This window comes from Oncorhynchus tshawytscha, linkage group LG10 (assembly GCF_018296145.1).
Source record: "Oncorhynchus tshawytscha isolate Ot180627B linkage group LG10, Otsh_v2.0, whole genome shotgun sequence".
Classification (NCBI taxonomy): domain Eukaryota; kingdom Metazoa; phylum Chordata; class Actinopteri; order Salmoniformes; family Salmonidae; genus Oncorhynchus; species Oncorhynchus tshawytscha.
In genome coordinates this window covers 56,034,140-56,054,775 of record NC_056438.1, presented here as the reverse complement: position 1 = coordinate 56,054,775, position 20,636 = coordinate 56,034,140, and the positions used below count along the sequence as shown (strand labels likewise).

At 41.8% G+C, this 20,636-nt stretch overlaps 1 protein-coding gene across 1 annotated transcript in view; it reads right to left on the bottom strand.

Annotated features, from left to right (window-relative positions):
• Positions 1–20,636, bottom strand: part of LOC112260467 (beta-1,4-galactosyltransferase 2) — a 134,287-nt gene that overhangs the window by 93,768 nt on the left and 19,883 nt on the right. Inside the window, exon 3 of the mRNA XM_024435603.2 lies at positions 14,742–15,165. Within this exon, the coding sequence (XP_024291371.1) occupies positions 14,742–15,069 (328 nt within the window). The 5' untranslated portion in view covers positions 15,070–15,165. The remainder of the gene's footprint in view (positions 1–14,741; positions 15,166–20,636) is intronic.

Genomic DNA, 20,636 nt, shown 5'->3' with positions numbered 1-20,636 from the left:
CACACATTATGAATGTGACCAAGTGCAGCCGTTTCTCTCAGGCTGATACAGAGAGACTCATCCATGCTTTTATTACAAGCAGGCTTGACTACTGTAATGCTCTCCTGTCTGGTCTACCCAAGAAAGCCATAGGTCAACTGCAAAACATACAGAATGCTGCAGCACGGATACTGACCAAGACCAGATGGAGAGCACATATTACACCGGTTTTAAGGTCTCTACACTGGCTGCCTGTGAGTTTTAGAATACATTTTAGGATTCTTATATTGGTTTTTAAATCAATCCACAATTGGGCACCTCAATACATGTCAGACATGCTTTTAACTTATGTTCCCAGTTGTTCCCTCAGGTCCTCGACCACTGGCCTTTTATCCCAAAGCCTAGGACCAAGGGGCATGGAGAGGCAGCTTTTAGTTACTATGCCCCCAGCCTCTGGAATAGCCTGCCAGATAACCTGAGGGAGGCCGAAACAGTGGACATATTTAAAATAGATCTTCAAACGCATATTTTTTACTTTGTTTTTCCTTAGGGTGCTTTTTAGTCGTTCAGTTTTTGTCATTGTTTTGCTTTTTATCTTGTGTTTTTTGTGTAGTAAATATTTCATCGTTTTTTAGTTGTTTTTTCCTGTGAAGCACATTGCATTGCATTCCATGTCTGAAATGTGCTGTATAAATAAAGCTTTATTTGATTTGGAAGAGAGTAGGATGGAAGAGATGCAAGGTCTGTGGGGGGAGGGCTTAGTGTGTGTGTGTGTGTGTGTGTGTGTGTGTGTGTGTGTGTGTGCGCGCGTGTGTGCGTGTGTGAGTCTGTGACACATTGCGGGGACAAAATACTCTTCAAACCCTATCCATCAGAGAGCATAGTAACAGAAGTAATTATTTTTGACTAATCCATATTAAATCTTAAAATATGGTAATCCACTAGACATGATGTCCAATGGCACTTACCAGTAAACTTTTCAGTTATACACCGTTATGACATGACTAATTGAATCAATTGGAAAAATCATTGCAGTTTGCAGGGACAATAACTATTAACTATTGATGTGGTAAGGGACTGTGGAAGCAGCACCTAGCTACAATACAGTACATTATGCATCTAGGGCTAACTGCCAAAATAAACATAAAGTGTCTTAATAGGGCGTTGGGGCACCACGACCCAGAACAGCTTCAATGCACCTTGGCATAGATTCTACAAGTGTCTGGACGCGACACCAAGCCTTCAAGTTGATATTCCATCATTTGGTGTTTTGTTTATGGTCGTGGAAAACATCGTCTCAGGCGCCGCTCCAGAATCTCCCATTAGTTTTCAATTGGGTTGAGGTCTGGTGACAGACGGCAACGGCATATGGTTTACATCGTTTTCATGCTCATCCAACCATTCAATGACCACTTGTGCCCTATGGGCGGGGGCATTGTCATCCTATGGGGGCATAGCCATAGTAGCCAAAATAATGGCCTGCCCAACATTTTTATACATGACACTAAGCAGGATGGGATGTTAATTGCTTAATTAATTCAGGAACCACACCTGTGTGGAAGCACCTGTTTTCAATATTCTTTGTATCCCTCATTTACTCAAGTGTTTCCATTACTTTGGCAGTTACATGTATTACAATGCACCAAACATAAACCTACTGTATGCTGCATACCACAGATGTGAGGTAAATAGTTAAAATACAGAAATATTGTCATGATCATGTCATATTATGAATCTAAGGATAAACTAGACTAGTAAACTATAAAGTGACTATAAAGAGAAATGTAGTCTAAACCATGACCCCTTTGTAACTGGTATATAATAGTCTGCAGTATCCCTTCATTTTGAGACAGAATGTCACTCAAACAATTCTTCATTTTCTTTTATGTAAATATGGGAGAAAAAAATTCTACTGAGGTTTCTATTTTTAGCTAGTTTGCCTGACTACCTTGTCCAAGTCTAACAGGATCATTTAATTGGAGGGAATATCTGCTATCACGTGATGGACAGAGAAATGGCTAATGATTGTATATTTTTCCTCTTGTCACTTAAAACCATCTTGTTACAACATTCTTTGACGGTGATGTGACATTTTATTTGACTTTCATAACCTTTTTTCCAGCTACCTTGACAGTTCACCCGTTTGTTAAAACTACACTAATCAGACAGTTGTCCGTTTGCGAAAGTACAGTGTTGAGGAGAATTTGTCAGAGCTGCCAGTCTGTCACACTATATCCTGTGGCATTTATCTAGTGAGGAATGCTACAGCTAATTTGACAGACTGACTGAGTTATAGCTCTCAACCAAAGAAAATATTTAAAAAACATCTGAAAACACTTTGATGAAGCAATATTAGAGATGAGTCATGAGTGGTAGTGGAGGGTAGCTATTGCTATACATGATCCAGGATAGATATACAATATGAAAAATATCCACAGGAATCCTCGGGTCATAAGTGAACAAAATAAATTGATCATGGTCATTTGGCCTTCTAAAATGTCAACGAGCTGCAACATCAAACTACAATGCATCATAACATCTGTACACTACTAGCCAAACCCCTCATCCTATTATGTATTGTTCATGACCATCCGACAAAGCTTATTGTATGAATAGGTCCAGGGCTAAATCAATTGGGCTGTCTCTAATCCTTTGATCTTTTCAAGGCTCACATGTGCAATGTACGTACAGTACAGGTTAAAAACCTGTGACACTGCATACCTCCGCATGCATTAGAAACAATGCATCATAAATAAATTGATCAATTATAAAGCGAAGCGTGTTTCTACAATTCCTCTTATTGAGAACAATCCACATGCGGTATGGTATTCTATATGAAGTAATGCAGGCAGCAAGATGCTAAGAGTAGTAAATATACTGTATGTGGAGACCTTTGTGCCTTTTCTGTATTTTCATTCTGTTGTTGTGGCTTGCTGAGAGAGAGAGTTGCTGAGAGAGAGAGAGAGAGAGAGAGAGAGAGAGAGAGGAAAACAATTCTGTAGCCTTGCAGATGACAATATCAAGCCTGTTTTGTCATTTATCATTTAGAGAGCTAGAGGTTCATCTAGTTAGGCCAGGCATATCTTAATGGTTGCCTGGGAGTGGAGGAGGAACGAAAGGGACGGAAGCAATTTTCTATCCCCGCTAGACGCACAAACCCGGAGCCTTGCTTTGGCGTTCATTGATTCTGTGTCCACTATTCTCCCGAGACGCTGACCTGATGTGACAATCTTAATACCGACACCCCATTAAATATCTGAAAATATATATTTACAGAATCCACAAAGCATCTGGGCAGGCCAAAAGTTCATCCCAACAAGATTGTCCTTTGGATGCAGTAGGATGAGGATAGGAAACCATCTAATTTATATGCAGTTAAAGTGCCTATTATGCTATTATGGTGTCCAGAGCACTTTAGTGTCATTGTCGGGCTGGTTTTGTATGTCTCGCTGGGTAATTGAAGCTGGTCATCTGTATCTGAAGGGACAGTCACAGTATTATTGAACACATTGCAGTTTGAGTTGAGATAATGAACTGTTCTCTTTTCAGAGCCCGGTCGTTTCTCTTACATACTGTATGTCATAACATGTCCGTTTCCTAATTCACCATCTGGGCTGAGATCGATGACGGTCTTAGTTTGCTCCAGGAAGCACTCACAAAACGTTACAGTATTCATTCATAGGGAATGTGAGCAGATAGAACAGAGGAATAGATTAAAAATGTACTTTGACTTTCTGGTAAAACTCATAACAGCCCCATACTTCCACTATTCCCTGTTCTAGGAAGACAGAGCACCCTAAACGGAGACCACAGTCCCAAAGAGACCACACTGCTAAAAACACAAAGTGTTCTCTCTAGCCACCCAGTACATGCCATTGTTCATAACACAATAACAATGTCAGCCAGTAAGATGAGCCAATGAACCTACTCCTATGACACTGTCCTCCCAACCAATCAATTTTACCCTAGGAGGAGGATCATTACATATGCTGCATCATGACCTAAATATTCACTGAGCATTTGGAAGGTAGCAGGCGGGAGGCTGGGGGGTTAAGGGGTGAAAGGTAGCAGGCGGGAGGCTGGGGGTTGAAGGGGTGGTGAGGGCTGGTGAAGACTCTCCTCTAGATCAAGGTTTCACAACCCTTTCCTCGGGGACCACCAGACGTTTCACATATTTGCTGTAGCCCTAAACTAGCACACCTGATTCAACTATAACCAAACCCTTGACTAATTGAATCAGATGTGCCAATTCAGGGCTACAACAACTATGTGAAACGACTGGTGGTCCCCGAGGAGAGGGTTGTGAAACCCTGATCTAGATAACGCCACAAAAATCTTCCTCATGGAGAGAAGCCCCTCAACCTCTGCCCTCCCCCAGTGCCGGTCCAAGACAGGGAAACATGAATAAATACAAAACCCCAGTATCAGGCCACCATTATAACGGAAAAGACACACATTTAAAAAGTGGAAATGGGGGGGGAAAAAGAGGCAGGAAAAGTTTTAGGATAAATAAGTAAAGAGAGTGCTCTCCTTTTCCTGCCTGAAGCTCAAAGGAGTAGTGCATACAGCTGAAAGTCACTTACTGCATGCTGTACTGTGACGGGGGGTTAGGGAGATTCACAACATATACAGTACCAGTCAAAGGTTTGGACGCACCTACTCATTCAAGGGTTTTTCTTTGTTTTGACTATTTTCTATGTTGTAGAAAGATAGTGAAGCAGTGGTGGAAAAGGTAACAAATTGTCATACTTGAGTAAAAGTAAAGATACCTTAATTGAAAATGACTCAAGTAAAAGTGATCCAGTAAAATACTACTTGAGTAAAAGTCTAAAAGTATTTGGTTTTAAATATGCTTAAGTATCAAAAGTATGTGGAATTGCTAAAATGTACTTAAGTATAAACCATTTAAAATTCCTTATATTAAGCAAACCAGGCGGCACAAGTTTATTTAAAAAATGTAATTGATGGATAGCCATGGCAACACTCAGACATTATTTACAAACAAAGCATTTTTGTTTAGAGATTCCGCCAGATCAGAGGCAGTAGAGATGACCAGGGATGTTCTGTTGATAAGTGTGTGAATCAAAACCATTTTCCTGACAAAATGTAACGAGTACTTTTGGGTGTCAGGGAAAATGTAAGGAGTAAATAGTACATTATTTTCTTTAGGAATGTAGTGAAGTAAAAGTAAAAGTTGTCAAAAATATAAATAGTAAAGTTAAAGACTTAGGTAGAACTTTCAAGTATTTTTTTTTACACCATTGTAGTGATTACATCAAAACTATGAAATAACACATATGGAATCATGTAGTAATCAAAAAAGTATAAAAACAAATCTAAATATATTTTATATTTGAGATTCTTCAAAGTAGCCACCCTTTGCCTTGATGACAGTTTTGCACACTCTTGACATTCTCTCAACCAGCTTCATGAGGTAGTCACCTGGAATGCTTTTCTAACAGTTTTGAAAGAGTTCCCAGATACCGTTGCAAGAAAAAGTATGTGAACCTTTTGGAATTACATGGATTTCTACATAAATTGGTTTATGTGATCTGATCTTCCTGTCACAACAATAGACAAACACAGTGTGGTTAAACTAATAACACACAAATTATTGTATTTTTGTTGTCTATATTGAATACATAATTTAAAAGTATGTGAACCTCTAGGCTAATGACTTCTCCAAAAGCTAATTGGAGTCAGGACACAGCTAACTTGGAGTCCAATCAATGAGATGAGATTGGAGATGTTGGTTAGAGCTGCCCTGCAATATAAAAACCACTTACAAAATGGGAGTTCGCTATTCACATGAAGCATTGCCTGATGTGAACCATGCATCGAACAAAAGAGATCTCAGAAGACCTAAGATTAAGAACAGTTTGACTTGCATAAAGCTGGAAAGAGTTACAAAAGTATCTCTAAAAGCCTTGAAGTTCATCAGTCTATTAATGGAGCAAGTTCAGCACTGTTGCTACTCTCCCTAGGAGTGGCCGCCCTGCAAAGATGACTGCAAGAGCACAACGCTCAATGAGGTTAAGAAGAATCCTAGAGTGTCAGCTAAAGACTTACAGAAATCTTTTTAACATGCTAACATCTCTTGACGAGTCTACAATACGTCAAACACTAAACAAGAATGGTGTTCATGGGAGGATACCACGGAAGAAGCCACTGCTGTCCAAAAAAAACATTGCTGCACATCTGAAGTTTGCAAAAGTGCACATGGATATTCCAAAATATTCTGTGGACAGATTAAACTAAAGTTGAGTTGCTTGGAAGGAACACACAACACTATGTGTGGAGAAAAAAAGGAACAGCACACCAACTGCAAAACCTCATCCCAACTGTAAAATATGGTGGAGGGAGCATCATGGTTTGGGGCTGCTTTGCTCCCTCAGGGCCTGGACAGCTTGCTATCATCAAAGGAAAAATGAATTCCCATGTTTATCAAGACATTTTGCAGGATAATGTAAGACTATCTGTCTGCCAATTGAAGCTCAACAGAAGTTGGGTGATGCAACAGGACAACGACCCAGAACACAGAAGTAAATCAACAACAGAATGGCTTCAACAGAAGAAAATACAGCTTCTGGAGTGGCCCAGTCAGAGTCCTGATCTCAACCTGTGGTACGACCTTGAGAGCGGTTCACACCAGACATCCCAAGAATATTGCTGAACTGAAACAGTTTTGTGAAGAGGAATGATCCAACATTCCTCCTGACCATTGTGCAGTTCTGATACGCAACTACAGAAAATGTTTGGTTGAGGTTAATGCTGCCAAAGGAGGGTCAACCCGTTATTAAATCCAAAGGTTCACATACTTTTCCCACCCTGCCCTGTGAATGTTTACACAGTGTGTTCAATAAAGACATGAAAATGTATAATTGTTTGTGTGTTATAAGTTTAAGCAGACTGTGTTTATCATGACACAAGGTGAGACCCAGGTGCAGACACAAGAGGCAGATGGTTGGAGTCTTACAATATTTATTAATCCAATAGGGTAAGGCAAGACAATGGTCGTCGACAGGCAAAAAGGTAAAAACAAATTCAGAGTCCAAATGGTACCGAAGGCAGGCAGAATCAAGGTCAGCGCAGGATGATCAGGCAGGCGGGAAGGTAGTCCATAGTCAGGCAGGGGTCAAAACCGGGAAGACTATCAAAAAGAGAATAACAAAGGAGTATGGGAAAAATACGCTGATTGACATAGTGGTGGAACTCACACTTCTAGGCTTTCACAAACAGTTGGTTCTCCAGGAGGCGCTGAAGGACCTGTCTGACATGGAGTACAAAACAGAATGTCGTCCAGGTAGACGAACATAAACCGGTTTAGCATGTCCCGAAGCACATCATTGACCAAAGCCTGGAAGACAGTGGGGGCGTTGGTGAGTCCAAATGGCAAGACCTCGTACTCATAATGTCCACTGGCTGTGTTGAAGGCTGTCTTCCACTCATCCCCCTTGCGTATCCGAACCAGGTGGTAGGTATTCCGAAGGTCCAACTTGGAAAACATGGTAGACCCCTGGAGAGGTTCAAACGCCGAGGAAAGGAGAGGTAGGGGGTAACGATTTTTTGACAGTGATATCGTTACGTCCCCGGTAGTCAATGCACGGGTGCAGGGTCTTGTCCTTCTTCTCCACATAGAAAAACCCTGTGCCGGCAGGAGATGCAGATGGACGGCCCCAGTGTCCAGAGACTCTTCTATGTACTCCTCCATAGCAATGGTCTCTGGACCGGACATAGAGTACAACTGACCCTGAGGTGGTGTAGTGCCTGGGAGAAGATCAATGGCACAATCATAAGGACGGTGCGGGGGAAGGGAAGTAGCATGTGCCTTGCTAAACACTTCCAGGAGGTCATGGTATTCCGTGGGGATAATAGAGACATCCACAGTCTTGCTAACCTCCTGAGGAAGACGACTAGTGGAAGGCTGTGCTGCTTGAAGGCAGTGAGAATGGCAAAATTAGTTCGGGAAAAACACGCTGGTTGACTTGACTAACATACAAGTCGAACTGGCACAGAGAGACAGGAAACACAGGGATAAATACACCGGGGAAAATAAGCGACGCCTGGAGGGGTGGAGACAATCACGGGAATTTTATAAACAATTTATAGAGAAATCCAGGTAATTACAAAGGGCTCACATACTCTTTCTTGCTACTGTATGCTGAACACTTGTTGGCTGCTTTTCCTTCACTCTGCGGTCCAACTTAACCCAAACCATCTTATTTGGGTTGAGGCCGGGTGATTGTGGAGGCCAGGTCATCTAATGCAGCACTCCATCAAAATCAAATCTATTTATGAAGCTGATATCTCAAAGTGCTGTACATAAACCCAGCCTAAAGCCCCAAACAGCAAGCATTGCAGGTGTAGAAGCATCACTCTCCTTCTTGGTCAAATAGCCCTTACACAGCCTGGAGGTGTGCTGGGTTATTGTCCTGTTGAAAAACAAATGATAGTCCCACTAAGAAATCACAGACAGTGTCACCAGCAAAGCACCCCCACACCTCCTCCTCCATGCTTCATGATGGGAACTACATATGCAGAGATAATCCGTTCACCTACTCTTCGTCTCACAAAGACACGGCGGTTGGAACCAGAAATCTCAAATTTGGAATCATCAGACCAAAGGACAAATTTCCACCGGTCTAATGTCCATTGCTTGTGTTTCTTAGCCCAACCAAATCTCTTTTTCTTATTCGTGTCCTTTAGTTGTGGTTTCTTTGCAGCAATTTGACAATGAAGACCTGATTCACACAGTCTTCACACAGTTGATGTTGAGATGTGTCTGTTACTTGAACTCTGTGAAGCATTTATTTGGGCTGCAATTTGAGGTGCAGTTAATTGCCGATTTCTGAGGCTGGTAACTCTAATGAACGTATCCTCTCTAGCAGAGGTAACTCTGGGTCTTCCTCTCCTGTGGCGGTCCTCATGAGAGCCAGTTTCATCATAGCAATTGATGGTTTTTGTGACTGCACTTGAAGAAGCTTTCAAAGTTCTTGAAATGTTGACATTTTCTGGCCTTCATGTCTTAAAGTAATGATGGACTGTCATCTCTCTTTGCTTATTTGAGCTGTTATTGCCATAATATGGGCTTGGTCTTTTACCAAATAGGGCTATCTTCTGTATACCAACCCTACCTTGTCACAACACAACTGATTGGCTGAAACATATTAAGAAGTTAAGAAGTCACACCTGTTCATTGAAATGCATTCCAGGTGACTACCTCTTGAGAGAGTGTGCCAAGAGTGCGCAAAGCTGTCATCAAGGCAAAGGTTGGTTACTTGGAAGAATCTCAAATATAAAATATATTTGGATTTGTTTAACCCTTTTTTGGTTACTACATGATGCCATATGTGTTATTTCATAGTTTTAATGTCTTCACTATTATTGTACAATGTAGAAAATAGTCCAAATAAAGAAAAACCCTGGAATGAGTAGGTGTGTCCAAACTTTTGACTGGTCCTGTATATCTAAAAATATGTTTTCTTGAAATAAGAGTTGTACAATTAAAGGTTAAATACACTGCATTTCTGGCTTTCAAGTCAGTCTACAAATTGAACTAGAACCATGCATAATGCACATTCACAAATAACTTCTTGTGTCAGGCTTTCGGCTATAGAAATTGAACACAGGTCTCAAAATCTCTCAAGCCCATGTGCTAGTGATTAGCCAGCTAATCTTTATATTTCAAGTTTAACCAACTTGGATCTATTTGCTAGCTAACAGTTGAACAGTTATGAACACTCCCTTCTGTCTGTCTCCAACTGTTTGAAAAGCATGTTAGCATGTCCACTTTGTTCAGATGTTGCACGCAAGTGGCCTACCTTGTTTCTCAGAATAATAACGAGTTGCCAAATCCTTATATAATTGTGTTTTATGCTTATTGCACATTTTTAAAACACAGACTAGACTGCTAATATAACAGTCTTTGGCTAAAATGCTGCTAGCGGTACATGGTACAACAATGCCAGGTGCAACAAACTGAGCATGAATATTCCAGATCCAATGATCATTAATGTTCATGTTGTAGTAGTGTCTGCTCTCAATCTGAGTAGTTGAGACATAAAAAGGGTATATTTAGAACAGTTAACTTCAACCCTTTTACAGTAAAATAATGTCTCAATTTCCTTATGACCGATTCTGTTGGACCAAACCTCAAATGCAAAGAGCGAGTTGAAACCACTTGTAAGAGAAGAAGAAGTGATCTCTCAACTTTGTTGGCGTGAGAGGCAGGTGGAGGGGCTTGGTATGTGTAAACCATAGAGGAAGAGGCAAAGCCTAACATCTGTCCAAAATAAGTCCAATGCATTTCTATGGGCTTATTTTGGATATAAACTGGTCACCTGCCTTCCCGCGTTTGGGACAACGACTCCCATTGTTAGGGCTGAGACGTGAAACTCTTCATTATATACGGATCTCTGGTGTAAATGGGGAGGTGCACACAGCACAGAAGGAACGAAAGAGACGAGACCAAAAATACAACATGAAAACAAGTGGACATAAACGGTCATAAAAACAAAAAATAACAAAACCTTGATTCTTGCGATACAGGCATTTGGAATATCGCGCAAAAACACCAAGCATACTTCCAAAGTTGTGGCAAAATGGCTTAAGGATAACAAAGTCAAGGTATTGGAGTGGCCATCACAAAGCCCCAACCTCAATCCCATAGAAAAAATGTGGGCAGAACTGAAAAAGCCTATGGGAGCAAGGAGGCCTACAAACCTGACTCAATTACACCAGCTCTGTCAGGAGTAATGGGCCAAAATTCACCCAACTTATTGTGGGAAGCTTGTGGAAGGCTACCCAAAACATTTGACCCAAGTTAAACAATTTAAAGACAATGCTTTAAATACTAATTGAGTGTATGTAAACTTCTGACCCACTAGGAATGTGATGAAGGAAATAAAAGCTGAAATAAATCATTCTCTCTACTATTATTCTGACATTTCACATTCTTAAAATAAAGTGGTGATCCTATCTGACCTAAGACAGGGATTTTCTACTTGGATTAAATGTCAGGAATTATGAAAAACTGAGTTTAAATGTATTTGGCTAAGTTGTATTTCAACTTCTGACTTCAACTGTACATGCACTGGACCCCAAACTACTGCACTTTGACACATTTTGGCCTGGAAGATAAATTCAGATGTAGAGGCCTTCAGGATCTGAAACATTACTGTGTAAGTACAGAAAAGGTCAAGATTTGTATTTTGATTTGATGGAGCCAGGTAGACATTCCGAACAGTGTCATTTCTCAAAGCAGTGTAATGGCTTTGTTCAGCTGACCTACAGTAGTAGATGTATAACCCCAGACCTGGTAATTACGTGCTGAGCAAACAGCCATCCATCAACTTTGCACTCTCTCTGAGCGATGCTCCTCCTTCAGAAAGCAACACTACCACAGCAGTGATTGGTGTAATCCCACGGGGAGAAATACCAATGACAAGCCAGGGAGAAAGACTGGAGCTGTCTCCTCTGATGGGGAGTCGTGTCAGTCACCTCAGACTGAACTGAAAACCCAGCAGAATTCGGCATTAGGGTTGGTTCAGTGCCCGGCACCCAACGGCATAGGATTGGCTTTAGTATTAGTGCAGCAGGGAAGTTAAAAAGACTGAAATCAATAAACCTATGGACACCAACCCCAATATAGGCAACAAAAGATGTGTGTGCCTAAAGAGTTCTAAATGACATTATTTGTTGGGAGTGATAACACCAGCAATGCACCAGCACAGTCCTCCTGTCTGGCTCAGTTGGTAGAGCATGGCTCTTGCAACGCCAGGGTTGTGGGTTTGATTCCCAAAGGGGTCCAGTGCGGAAAAATAAAAACAATTATGCATTCACTAATGTAAGTTGCTCTGGATAAGAGTGTCTAGGAAAATGTTATAGCTCCAGCATTCATATAATACTGCAACCCTGTCAGGCAAATATTCCATATTTTGCCATTACAATTTGTTTCGTTAAGAGGTTGCAGACCCACACTGACAGCTGACTGACTGCCATTTAAGCTGTAATATGTAACATTTTGGGTGACCTTACCAAATTCATATAGAAATGTGAGTTATAGGTCTGTCATTCTCATTGAAAGCAAGTCTAAGTAACTGTAGATCTGTCCTATGTGCGCTATTTCTATGCTTCCCGTTCTTATGTTTAGTTTTTGTATCTTTTACTTTCAGTTTTGTACACCAGGTTCAAACAGCTGGAAATACAGTATTTTAGGTTACTGAACATATATTTCACACCAGTTTAGATGGTACAATGATTCTCTACACGATACATTGCTTGTTTTGTCATATAAACTGTTATTAGGCGAACTATTCAAATTTTAACAGACAGAAAATGGTCAAGCGATTTCTGCATATTTCACCTTTAAGGAAGGGAGCGAGCGAGAGAAGAGTGTGAGAGAAAGGGAGATGGAGAGAGAGAAAGCTGCAATGGAATGGAAGCCCACCGCAAGTCCAAACACAAGCAGCACCTGTCAGCTGGGTTGGGAGTCTCCCACGTCTCCCCCTGGCCAAGGCCTCCTCTCCCTGGGGCCTCCCTCCTTCTCCCTTCCACCATCATCTATCTATCTGCACCTGGCTGTGACTAACACAGAGGCATTCTCAGTCTCTGACTCTGTCTGCAATTCATTACCACCCCAGGCACCTACTCCATCATTGAGAGAAGAGGCAAGGAGGGAGGAAGGCTAGGCAGCTAGCTACCTGGGCTGGCCATGATGCACCAGACCATGCAGCCTCCTCTCCCTCCATGCTAGGGAAAGAGAAGGCAGTGGCAGTCACAGAGTCATATCAAATCTAATTCAATTGAAATGGCTTAATTACAGAAATCAAATGAATTTTTATTTGTCACATACACAGATATACACACATACACAGGTTAGCAGATGTTAATGCGAGTGTAGCGAAATGCTTGTGCTTCTAGTTCTGTACAGTATCATGTACTCGATACCATCTACTGCATCTTGCCTACGCCGTTCTGTACCATCACTCATTCATATATTTTTATGCACATATTCTTCATCCCTTTACACTTGTGTGTATAAGGTAGTTGTCGTGAAATTGTTAGGTTAGATTACTCATTGGTTTTTACTGCATTGTCAGAACTAAAAGCACAAGCATTTCGCTACACTCGCATTAACATCCGCTAACCATGTGTATGTGACAAATAAAATTAGATTTGATATGATTTGATAACATTCATTATGTACTCTAAGAAAAGTTGATTCACATCTGGATAATGAATCGTTATTCTGATTTGGGATTTTGACATGGTAGATAATTGGTCGACAACAGCAACAAAAATGTATCAAATGGACTAATTTACTGATATGGAATGGTTCAACTACCATAATGTGACTAACAACACAGTAACACTAATTCATACACACACTTCAGATCTATCTACATGGTCAAGAGAAGTGTCAGGTTCAAAGTGTTCATTTCTTCCACTTTGAACCTGTCATAGTGGGGTCACTAAAACAGCTCCATCAAGCCACCCAGACAACAGCAGATAAGCTACTTAAGCCTTCCTACAGCAGTTTCCCCAGGCAGACATCTCTGTAGGAAAGACAGTGATTATCTGAGAATACCCTACACACAGAGAGACGCTGAGATAAACATAATTACACAACGCACCTCGCTGCCTGCATCTATTCTAGCTAGATAAAATACGAGGTCATGAATGAAAGTTAAAGCTGGAGCTCTGTTCTTTGCAATCACACAAGGCACTTACGGATCGTGGTAAAGCCCATGCTTTGTAACAAGCTTTAGAGCCAGTGCATCAACCACTCATTGAGGGTAGGAGGGAGGGAGGGATGGTGTGTTTGTGTGTGTGTGTGTGCCAAGTGTGGGGGGGAGGTCTAACAGTAAACAACCACTCAGTGCTGATGTGTCTCCTAAAGACATGCAGTCAACAACTGTAAAGTCAGTGGAAACCTCAATCAAGAGAAATAAAGAGGGGAACAGATGCATAGGAGGGGAGGGTCATGAGACAAAGAGTTGGTTCCCCCACAACTCCCTCAAGACCTCTACTTAAAACTCATTAGCAGGAGCTGAGTGGCAAAGGCCTTGTGCTTGCAGGCATATCTAATGGCATAATGAGCAAGAAAAGCCTCGCAATGACAAGGAAGTTAATGAGGTTTTCTGCTGATGAAGGGAATTCTTACAAAGGTAACTGGGATTTCCCTATCGCAGCAGCTTTAAATTGAGTTAGCTGAAAGCCTCAAACGCCACACAGCTACATATCTTAGTTGACTGTATTTTCTAGTATTTGAAAGAATACTGTTGTGTTAGTCTTTCCAACGCCGCATTGGACTCGTGGTGTTTCTTTGGATGAAATATATATTACAGCCAAGAGTGCTGACATTAAATCCATTTTATGTTTCACCTGGGCAGCCCAGAAAACACACAGAAACACTAGCTTTTACAGTAATTGGAGTAAACATTCCATCCACTACATTTTAGAATAGAAAGTGGTTGCCAGAGAGCCTGCTGCTCGAACACATGCAGGCCTCTATCTCGCTGACATCTATTTTCAAATTACAACACACTATACTAATTAGAGTAATGAACTATTACCAAATCCCCTTGTTCAGATTTCCTAATGATGATAGTATCTGAGCTGTGCTATAATAACTGCTCTGGTTTGGTTACGCATCAACCACAGTAGTATCTCAGCCAGCACAGTATAGTTCGGGTTGGCATGGTAATGTGAACAGGGTACTATTTCATTAGTCATTAGTGTAAAAGGAGGTCCTCAACTACCTAGACCAGGGGGTATCTCCGGGCAAGGTGGTATGGGCTTGATAGTGGGCGGCGTGTGGTTTCCCTCGGGTCGTACGGTGGGCAGCAGCTGGTCTGCGGTGGCCAGGTAGCTGGCGTAGGTGGCGTTGGGCCGGCTGAGGTTGTAGTAGTAGTGGTGTCCGCTGCGGCTGGCGTTGCGGCCGTTGTTGAAGCGGCTGAAGATCTGGTCGAAGCGCTGGCTGTAGACGTCGAAGTAGAGGATCATCATGATGACGAAGTGCACCAGGCAGAGCAGCAGGACAGCCTTGCAGATGCGCTCCAGTGTCCGGCCCAGCATCAGCCGAGTCATGGTCGAGACTGTCGCCCCTGCCGCACAGCCTGGGGCATCCACTCGGTCGGTCCCTCCCCTGGGCCTGGACTGCTGCACACTGGCTCCCACTATCACCTATGGAAGGACCAGGGAAAAACATGATGTTCAAATTAAATATATATTTTGTTGCCATTCAAGTGAATTAGGCCTAACACAGGAAAAGAGCAGTAGCCTTATCGAATTGTGTCTGTCCATCCTTTCTACAGTATATGTACAGTATATTATATGTCATGTACATGTTGAAAAGAAAAGACAAATCAAGGAATAAACCAACAGCACCCAATTTGGTAGTAAAATCCAATGTAGCCAATAGTCCATTCCAGCCAACAATGTGACTTGAAAAACACATAAATATATCTGCCAGTAGCAATGAACATGGTTCACAGGACGACCGAAAGGAGAAAGGAGATCAGTTGGATAACAAAGCAAGCACCATCATGTAGGAGCTATCTTCTCTATGTGTAATCAGTGAAAACATGACCATGTTTATTAAAGACTGATGTAATGAGTCTCAAAACAACATCTGGAGTGAATCTGATGTGTGGTTCATGAGGAGAAGATGATCGCAGATGATTTTGAGCATTAGTGTTACATATGCAAAGAATGAGTTCAGTGTTGTCCATCTTAAGGACGTCTATTACATTTGAATCATTTAGCAGATGCTCTTATCGAGACATACAGGAGCAATTAGGGTTAAGTACCTTGCTCTAGGGCACATGAACAGATTTTTCACCAAGTGCATGATAGTGATGACAAGTTTCAAGTTGATAGACCACTGTGAAGTGGATTTGCAGTGGTTTAAATGGACAAATAAAATCTGATTTTGTACAATCCAAATATGGTGTCATTTGGTCCTATAGTTTATGAGAATATGTTTTGCGTATGCTAATATGCATCTACTGGTTTAGTGTGGCAAACTTTGAAGACATCATCGTTATTTTCTCAAACTCTTTAGGGACTATTATGATGAGTCCAAAGACCAAATTTGGAGTGAATCTGACTTTTAGTCCAAAAAGGCAGATAGTTATTATTATTTAGTTATTGTTATTTTAAGCATGAGCTTTACATAGTCAAAAAAAGTTCATTGTTAATATTTTTAAGATGTCAAGGCCAAACTTAACACGGTTCTTCATGGGAATGTCTTTGATGACCATAAGTTTCAAGTTGATAGGCCATAGTGGAGCTGTGGTGGGGAAAGTACCCAACTGTCATACTTGAGTAAAAGTAAAGATACCTTAACAGAAAATAACTCAAGTAAAAGTGAAAGAACACCCAGTAAAAAACTACCAATTTAAAGTTTTAATGTATTTAGTTTTAAATACGTAAGTATCAAAAGTTGTCAGGCCCTCCTGACCAGAGAGCCCTTGGGGTTCTCTATGGTGCAATAGGTCAGCGCGTGACTAGGGGGTGTTCTAGTCTAGAATTTCTATGTTGGTGCGAGTATGGTTCCCAATTGGAGGCAGCTGATGATCGTTGCCTCTATTTTGTGGGATATTGTTTGTTTTGGTTTAGTGCTACGTGCGCAATGAACTTCACCTTAGTTTATTCTTTGTTGTTTTTTGAAGGTTCACTTTAATAAATATGTGGAACTCTACTCACGCTGCGCCTTGGTCCGCTCATTATGTATACGACGAACGTAATAAAAGTAAATGTACAAGTATAAATCATTTCAAATTCCTTATATTAGGCAAAGCAGACGGCCACATTTACTAGGTTTTATTTATTTACGGATAGCCAGGGGCACGCTCCAACTCTCAGACATAATTTACAAATGAAGCATGTATTTAGTGAGTCCGCCAGTTTAGAGGCAGTAGGGATGACCAGGGATGTTCTCTTGATGAGTGTGAATTAGTCAATTTTCTCTCCTGTTAAGCACTCAAAACGTCGTAACGGGTACTTTTGGGTGTCAGGGAAAATGTATAGATTAAAAAGTACATCATTTTCTTTAGGAATGTAGTGAAGTAAAAGTTAAGTATAATCGGATTTCCTGATTTATCAAAAACTCAGCCTTATCTTAACCATTCGCTTAGCTTTTTTCAAACTATGTGAAGAGACGTACCGTGGGCCTACACACTTGAATTTGGAGTTATTTTCCAAAATTTCCAAGACGGAGGAAAATATATCCTGGTGGACCTTATGGGTTTGATCAGCATGAGGAAAGAAATCTACATACAAAGTTTCAACTCTCTGGGTCAACAAGGTGGTGGATATGAGGATTTAAGTGAGACTATGTGTAACAGAGCCACCTATAGGTCAATCGGTGCCGGTCCTTTTGACCAAATTACTCATGGCTTCTAGTTTCTGTGTGCCAAATTACCAATCTATTCTTGAGTTATTTGACCATGTCAAGAAGATTAAAAAATATATAATATAAGAATAACAATAGATTTCACAGCATCGCTGTCAATTTGTTTTTTCTATCAAGAAGAGAGAGAATTGTCTAAGCTAAGCAGAGAGGTGGGTGGTTTGTATGTAAACAGACTGAGCCTTTAGCCTGAGGGCTAACACCCTATGCGCTGCTCGATCCCCTGGCGGGATCACAGGTGGAAACATCAAGGGGAAAGCACCTGATATCACAGATTACTGCTTGGCTCAAGCGTGGCAGATAAATAGATGTCCAAGCTGCAATGTAAAATCAAATCAAATTTGATTAGTCACATGTGCCGAATACAACAGTGAAATGCTTACTTTACGAGCCCCTATCCAACAATGCAGTTTAAAAAAATATGGATAAGAATAATAAATAAAAGGAACAAGTAATTCAAAAGCAGCAGTAAAATAACAATAGCGAGACTATATACAGGGGGATACCGGTACAGAGTCAATGTGCAGGGGCACCGGTTAGTTGAGGTAATATGCACACATAGGTAGAGTTATTAAAGTGACTATGCATGAAGGATAACAAAAGAGAGTAGCAGCGGTGTAAAAGAGGGGGGCAATGCAACTAGTCTGGGTAGCCATTTGATTAGATGTTCAGGAGTTAATATTAATAACAATAATGAGGCTATATACAGGGGGTACCGATACCGAGTCAATGTACGGGGGTACAGGTTGTTCGGGTTAATTTGTACATATTAGGTAGGGTTAAATGGACTATGCATATATAATAAACAGTGAATAGCAACAGTGTAAAAACAAAGGGGGGAGGGGAGGTGTCAATGTAAATAGTTGAGGTGGCAATTTGATTAATTGTTCAGCAGTCTTATGGCTTGGGAGTAGAAGCTTTTAAGGAGCCTTTTGGACCTAGACTTGGCGCTCCGGTACCGCTTGCCGTGCGGTAGCAGAGAGAACAGTCTATGACTTGAGTGACTGGAGTCTTTGACAATTGTTTGGGCCTTCCTCTGACACCGCCTATTATTTAGGTCTTGGATGGCAGGAAGCTTGGCCGCAGTGATGTACTGGGCCGTACGCACTACCCTCTGTAGCACCTTACGGTCGGATGCCGAGCAGTTGCCATACCAGGTGGTGATGCAACCGGTAAAGATGCTCTTGATGGTGCAGCTGTAGAACTTTTTGAGGAACTGGGGACCCATACCAAATCTTTTCATTCTCCTGAGGGAGAAAAGGCGTTGTCATGCACTGTTCACGACTGTCTTGGTGTGTTTGGACACCAAGGAACTTGAAACTCTCGACCCGCTCCACTACAGCCCCATCGATGTGAATGGGGGCGTGTTCGGCCCTCCTTTTTCTGTAGTCCACGATCAGCTCATTTGTCTTGCTCACGTTGAGGGAGAGGTTGTTGTCCTGGCACCACACTGCCAGGTCTCTGACCTCTTCCCTATTGGCTGTCTCATCATTATCAGTGATCAGGCCTACCACTATTGTGTCGTCAGCAAACTTAATGATGGTGTTGGAGTCGTGCTTGGCCATGCGGTCGTGGGTGAACAGGGAGTACAGGAAGGGACTAAGCACGCACCCCTGAGGGGCCCCAGTGTTGAGGATCAGCTTGGCAGATGTGTTGTTGCCTATCCTTACCACCTGGGTGTGGCCCGTCAAAGTGTAGGATCCATTTGCAGAGGGGGGTGTTTAGACCCAGGGTCCTTAGCTTAGTGATGAACTTTGTGGGGACTATGGTGTTGAACACTGAGCTGTAGTCAATGAACAGCATTCTCATATAGGTGTTCCTTTTGTCCAGGTGGGAAAGGGCAGCGTGGAGTGCGAGTGAGATTTCGTCATCTGTGGATCTGTAGCAGCAGTATGTGAATTGGAGTGGATCTAGGATTTCCGGGATGATTGTGTTGATGTGAGCCAAGACCAGCCTTTCAAAGCACTTCATGGCTACCGATGTATGTGCTATGGGGTGGTTTATGCAGGTTACCTTCGGTTTCGTGGGCACACGTCTGCTTGTAGGTATTACAGACTCGGTCAGGGAGAGGTTGAAAATGTCAGCGAAGACGCTTGCCATTTGATCCGCGCATGCTCTGAGTACACATCCTGGCAATCTGTCTGGCCCCGCGGCCTTGTGAATGTTGACCTGTTTAAGGGTCTTGCTCACATCGGCTATGGAGAGCGTGATTACACTGTCGTCCGGAACAGCTGGTGCTCTCATGCATGCTTCAGTGTTGCTTGCCTCGAAGCGAGCATAAAAGGCATTTAGCACATCTGGTAGGCTCACGTCACTGGGCAGTCAATTTTTTTTTTCACTCTGGTTGTTTCTCTGCATTAAAGTTCCAGGCCACTAGGAGCGGAGCTTCTGGAATAGCATTTTCTTGTTTGCTTATGGACTTATACAGGTCGTGCAGTCTTAGTGCCAGGAGGGCAGTGGAAGGAGTGTAGTGGGATGGAACACCACTATCAACATCAGAACCAACTCTCTCTCACCCAGTCTGGACTCACTCATTGGTTGTCTCGCAGACTTGCACACAAAAACAATACAGTGATGCTGTCTATTTGATTAGGAAGCTATAAATGATGTACCAAACATTCTGCTATTTCTGTAACTCCCTAGTAGTTTACAGCCAATATGACAGACTTCTAAGGCAAACTTCAAATATTGTAACATATTGACTGACCTGTAGTTGTAAGTTCAGTAATAAATTGACTTGGCGAAGATCCTCTCTATTTCAATCGGAATGCCAAATGCTGTCTCAAAGAACAATTTTGTACATCCAACAGTACAGTTGTAATTCTTGTCAAATATTCACCAGAGCAAGACTGACCTCATGGAGGAGTAGGCTAGTTGGTTAAAGCTTTAGAAGTCTTATCATCTCTACATTAAGAATAGGCCACTCTAGACGGCTGCAACACCACACTGTTAACCAGCATGAGGTCAAACAAAGACAGATTAACCTTTAGAAAGCCCACACAAGTTTAGCACTTCTCTCACTAACATTAAAGGCAAGGCAACATCATTTGGAATAAAAAATAATGCAGGCTTTTTTTACAATAACATGTCTAAGCTAAAAAGAACACAGTAGCCTATATGTGAAGTCGAACCAGGCTTTAGCACTAGAGAACGTCAACACGGGATCAAGATAATGGTTTAGAAGCCAGTGTCTAATGAATAGTTAATTCCATACCCTTGGACACTAAATGGATGCTGCTAA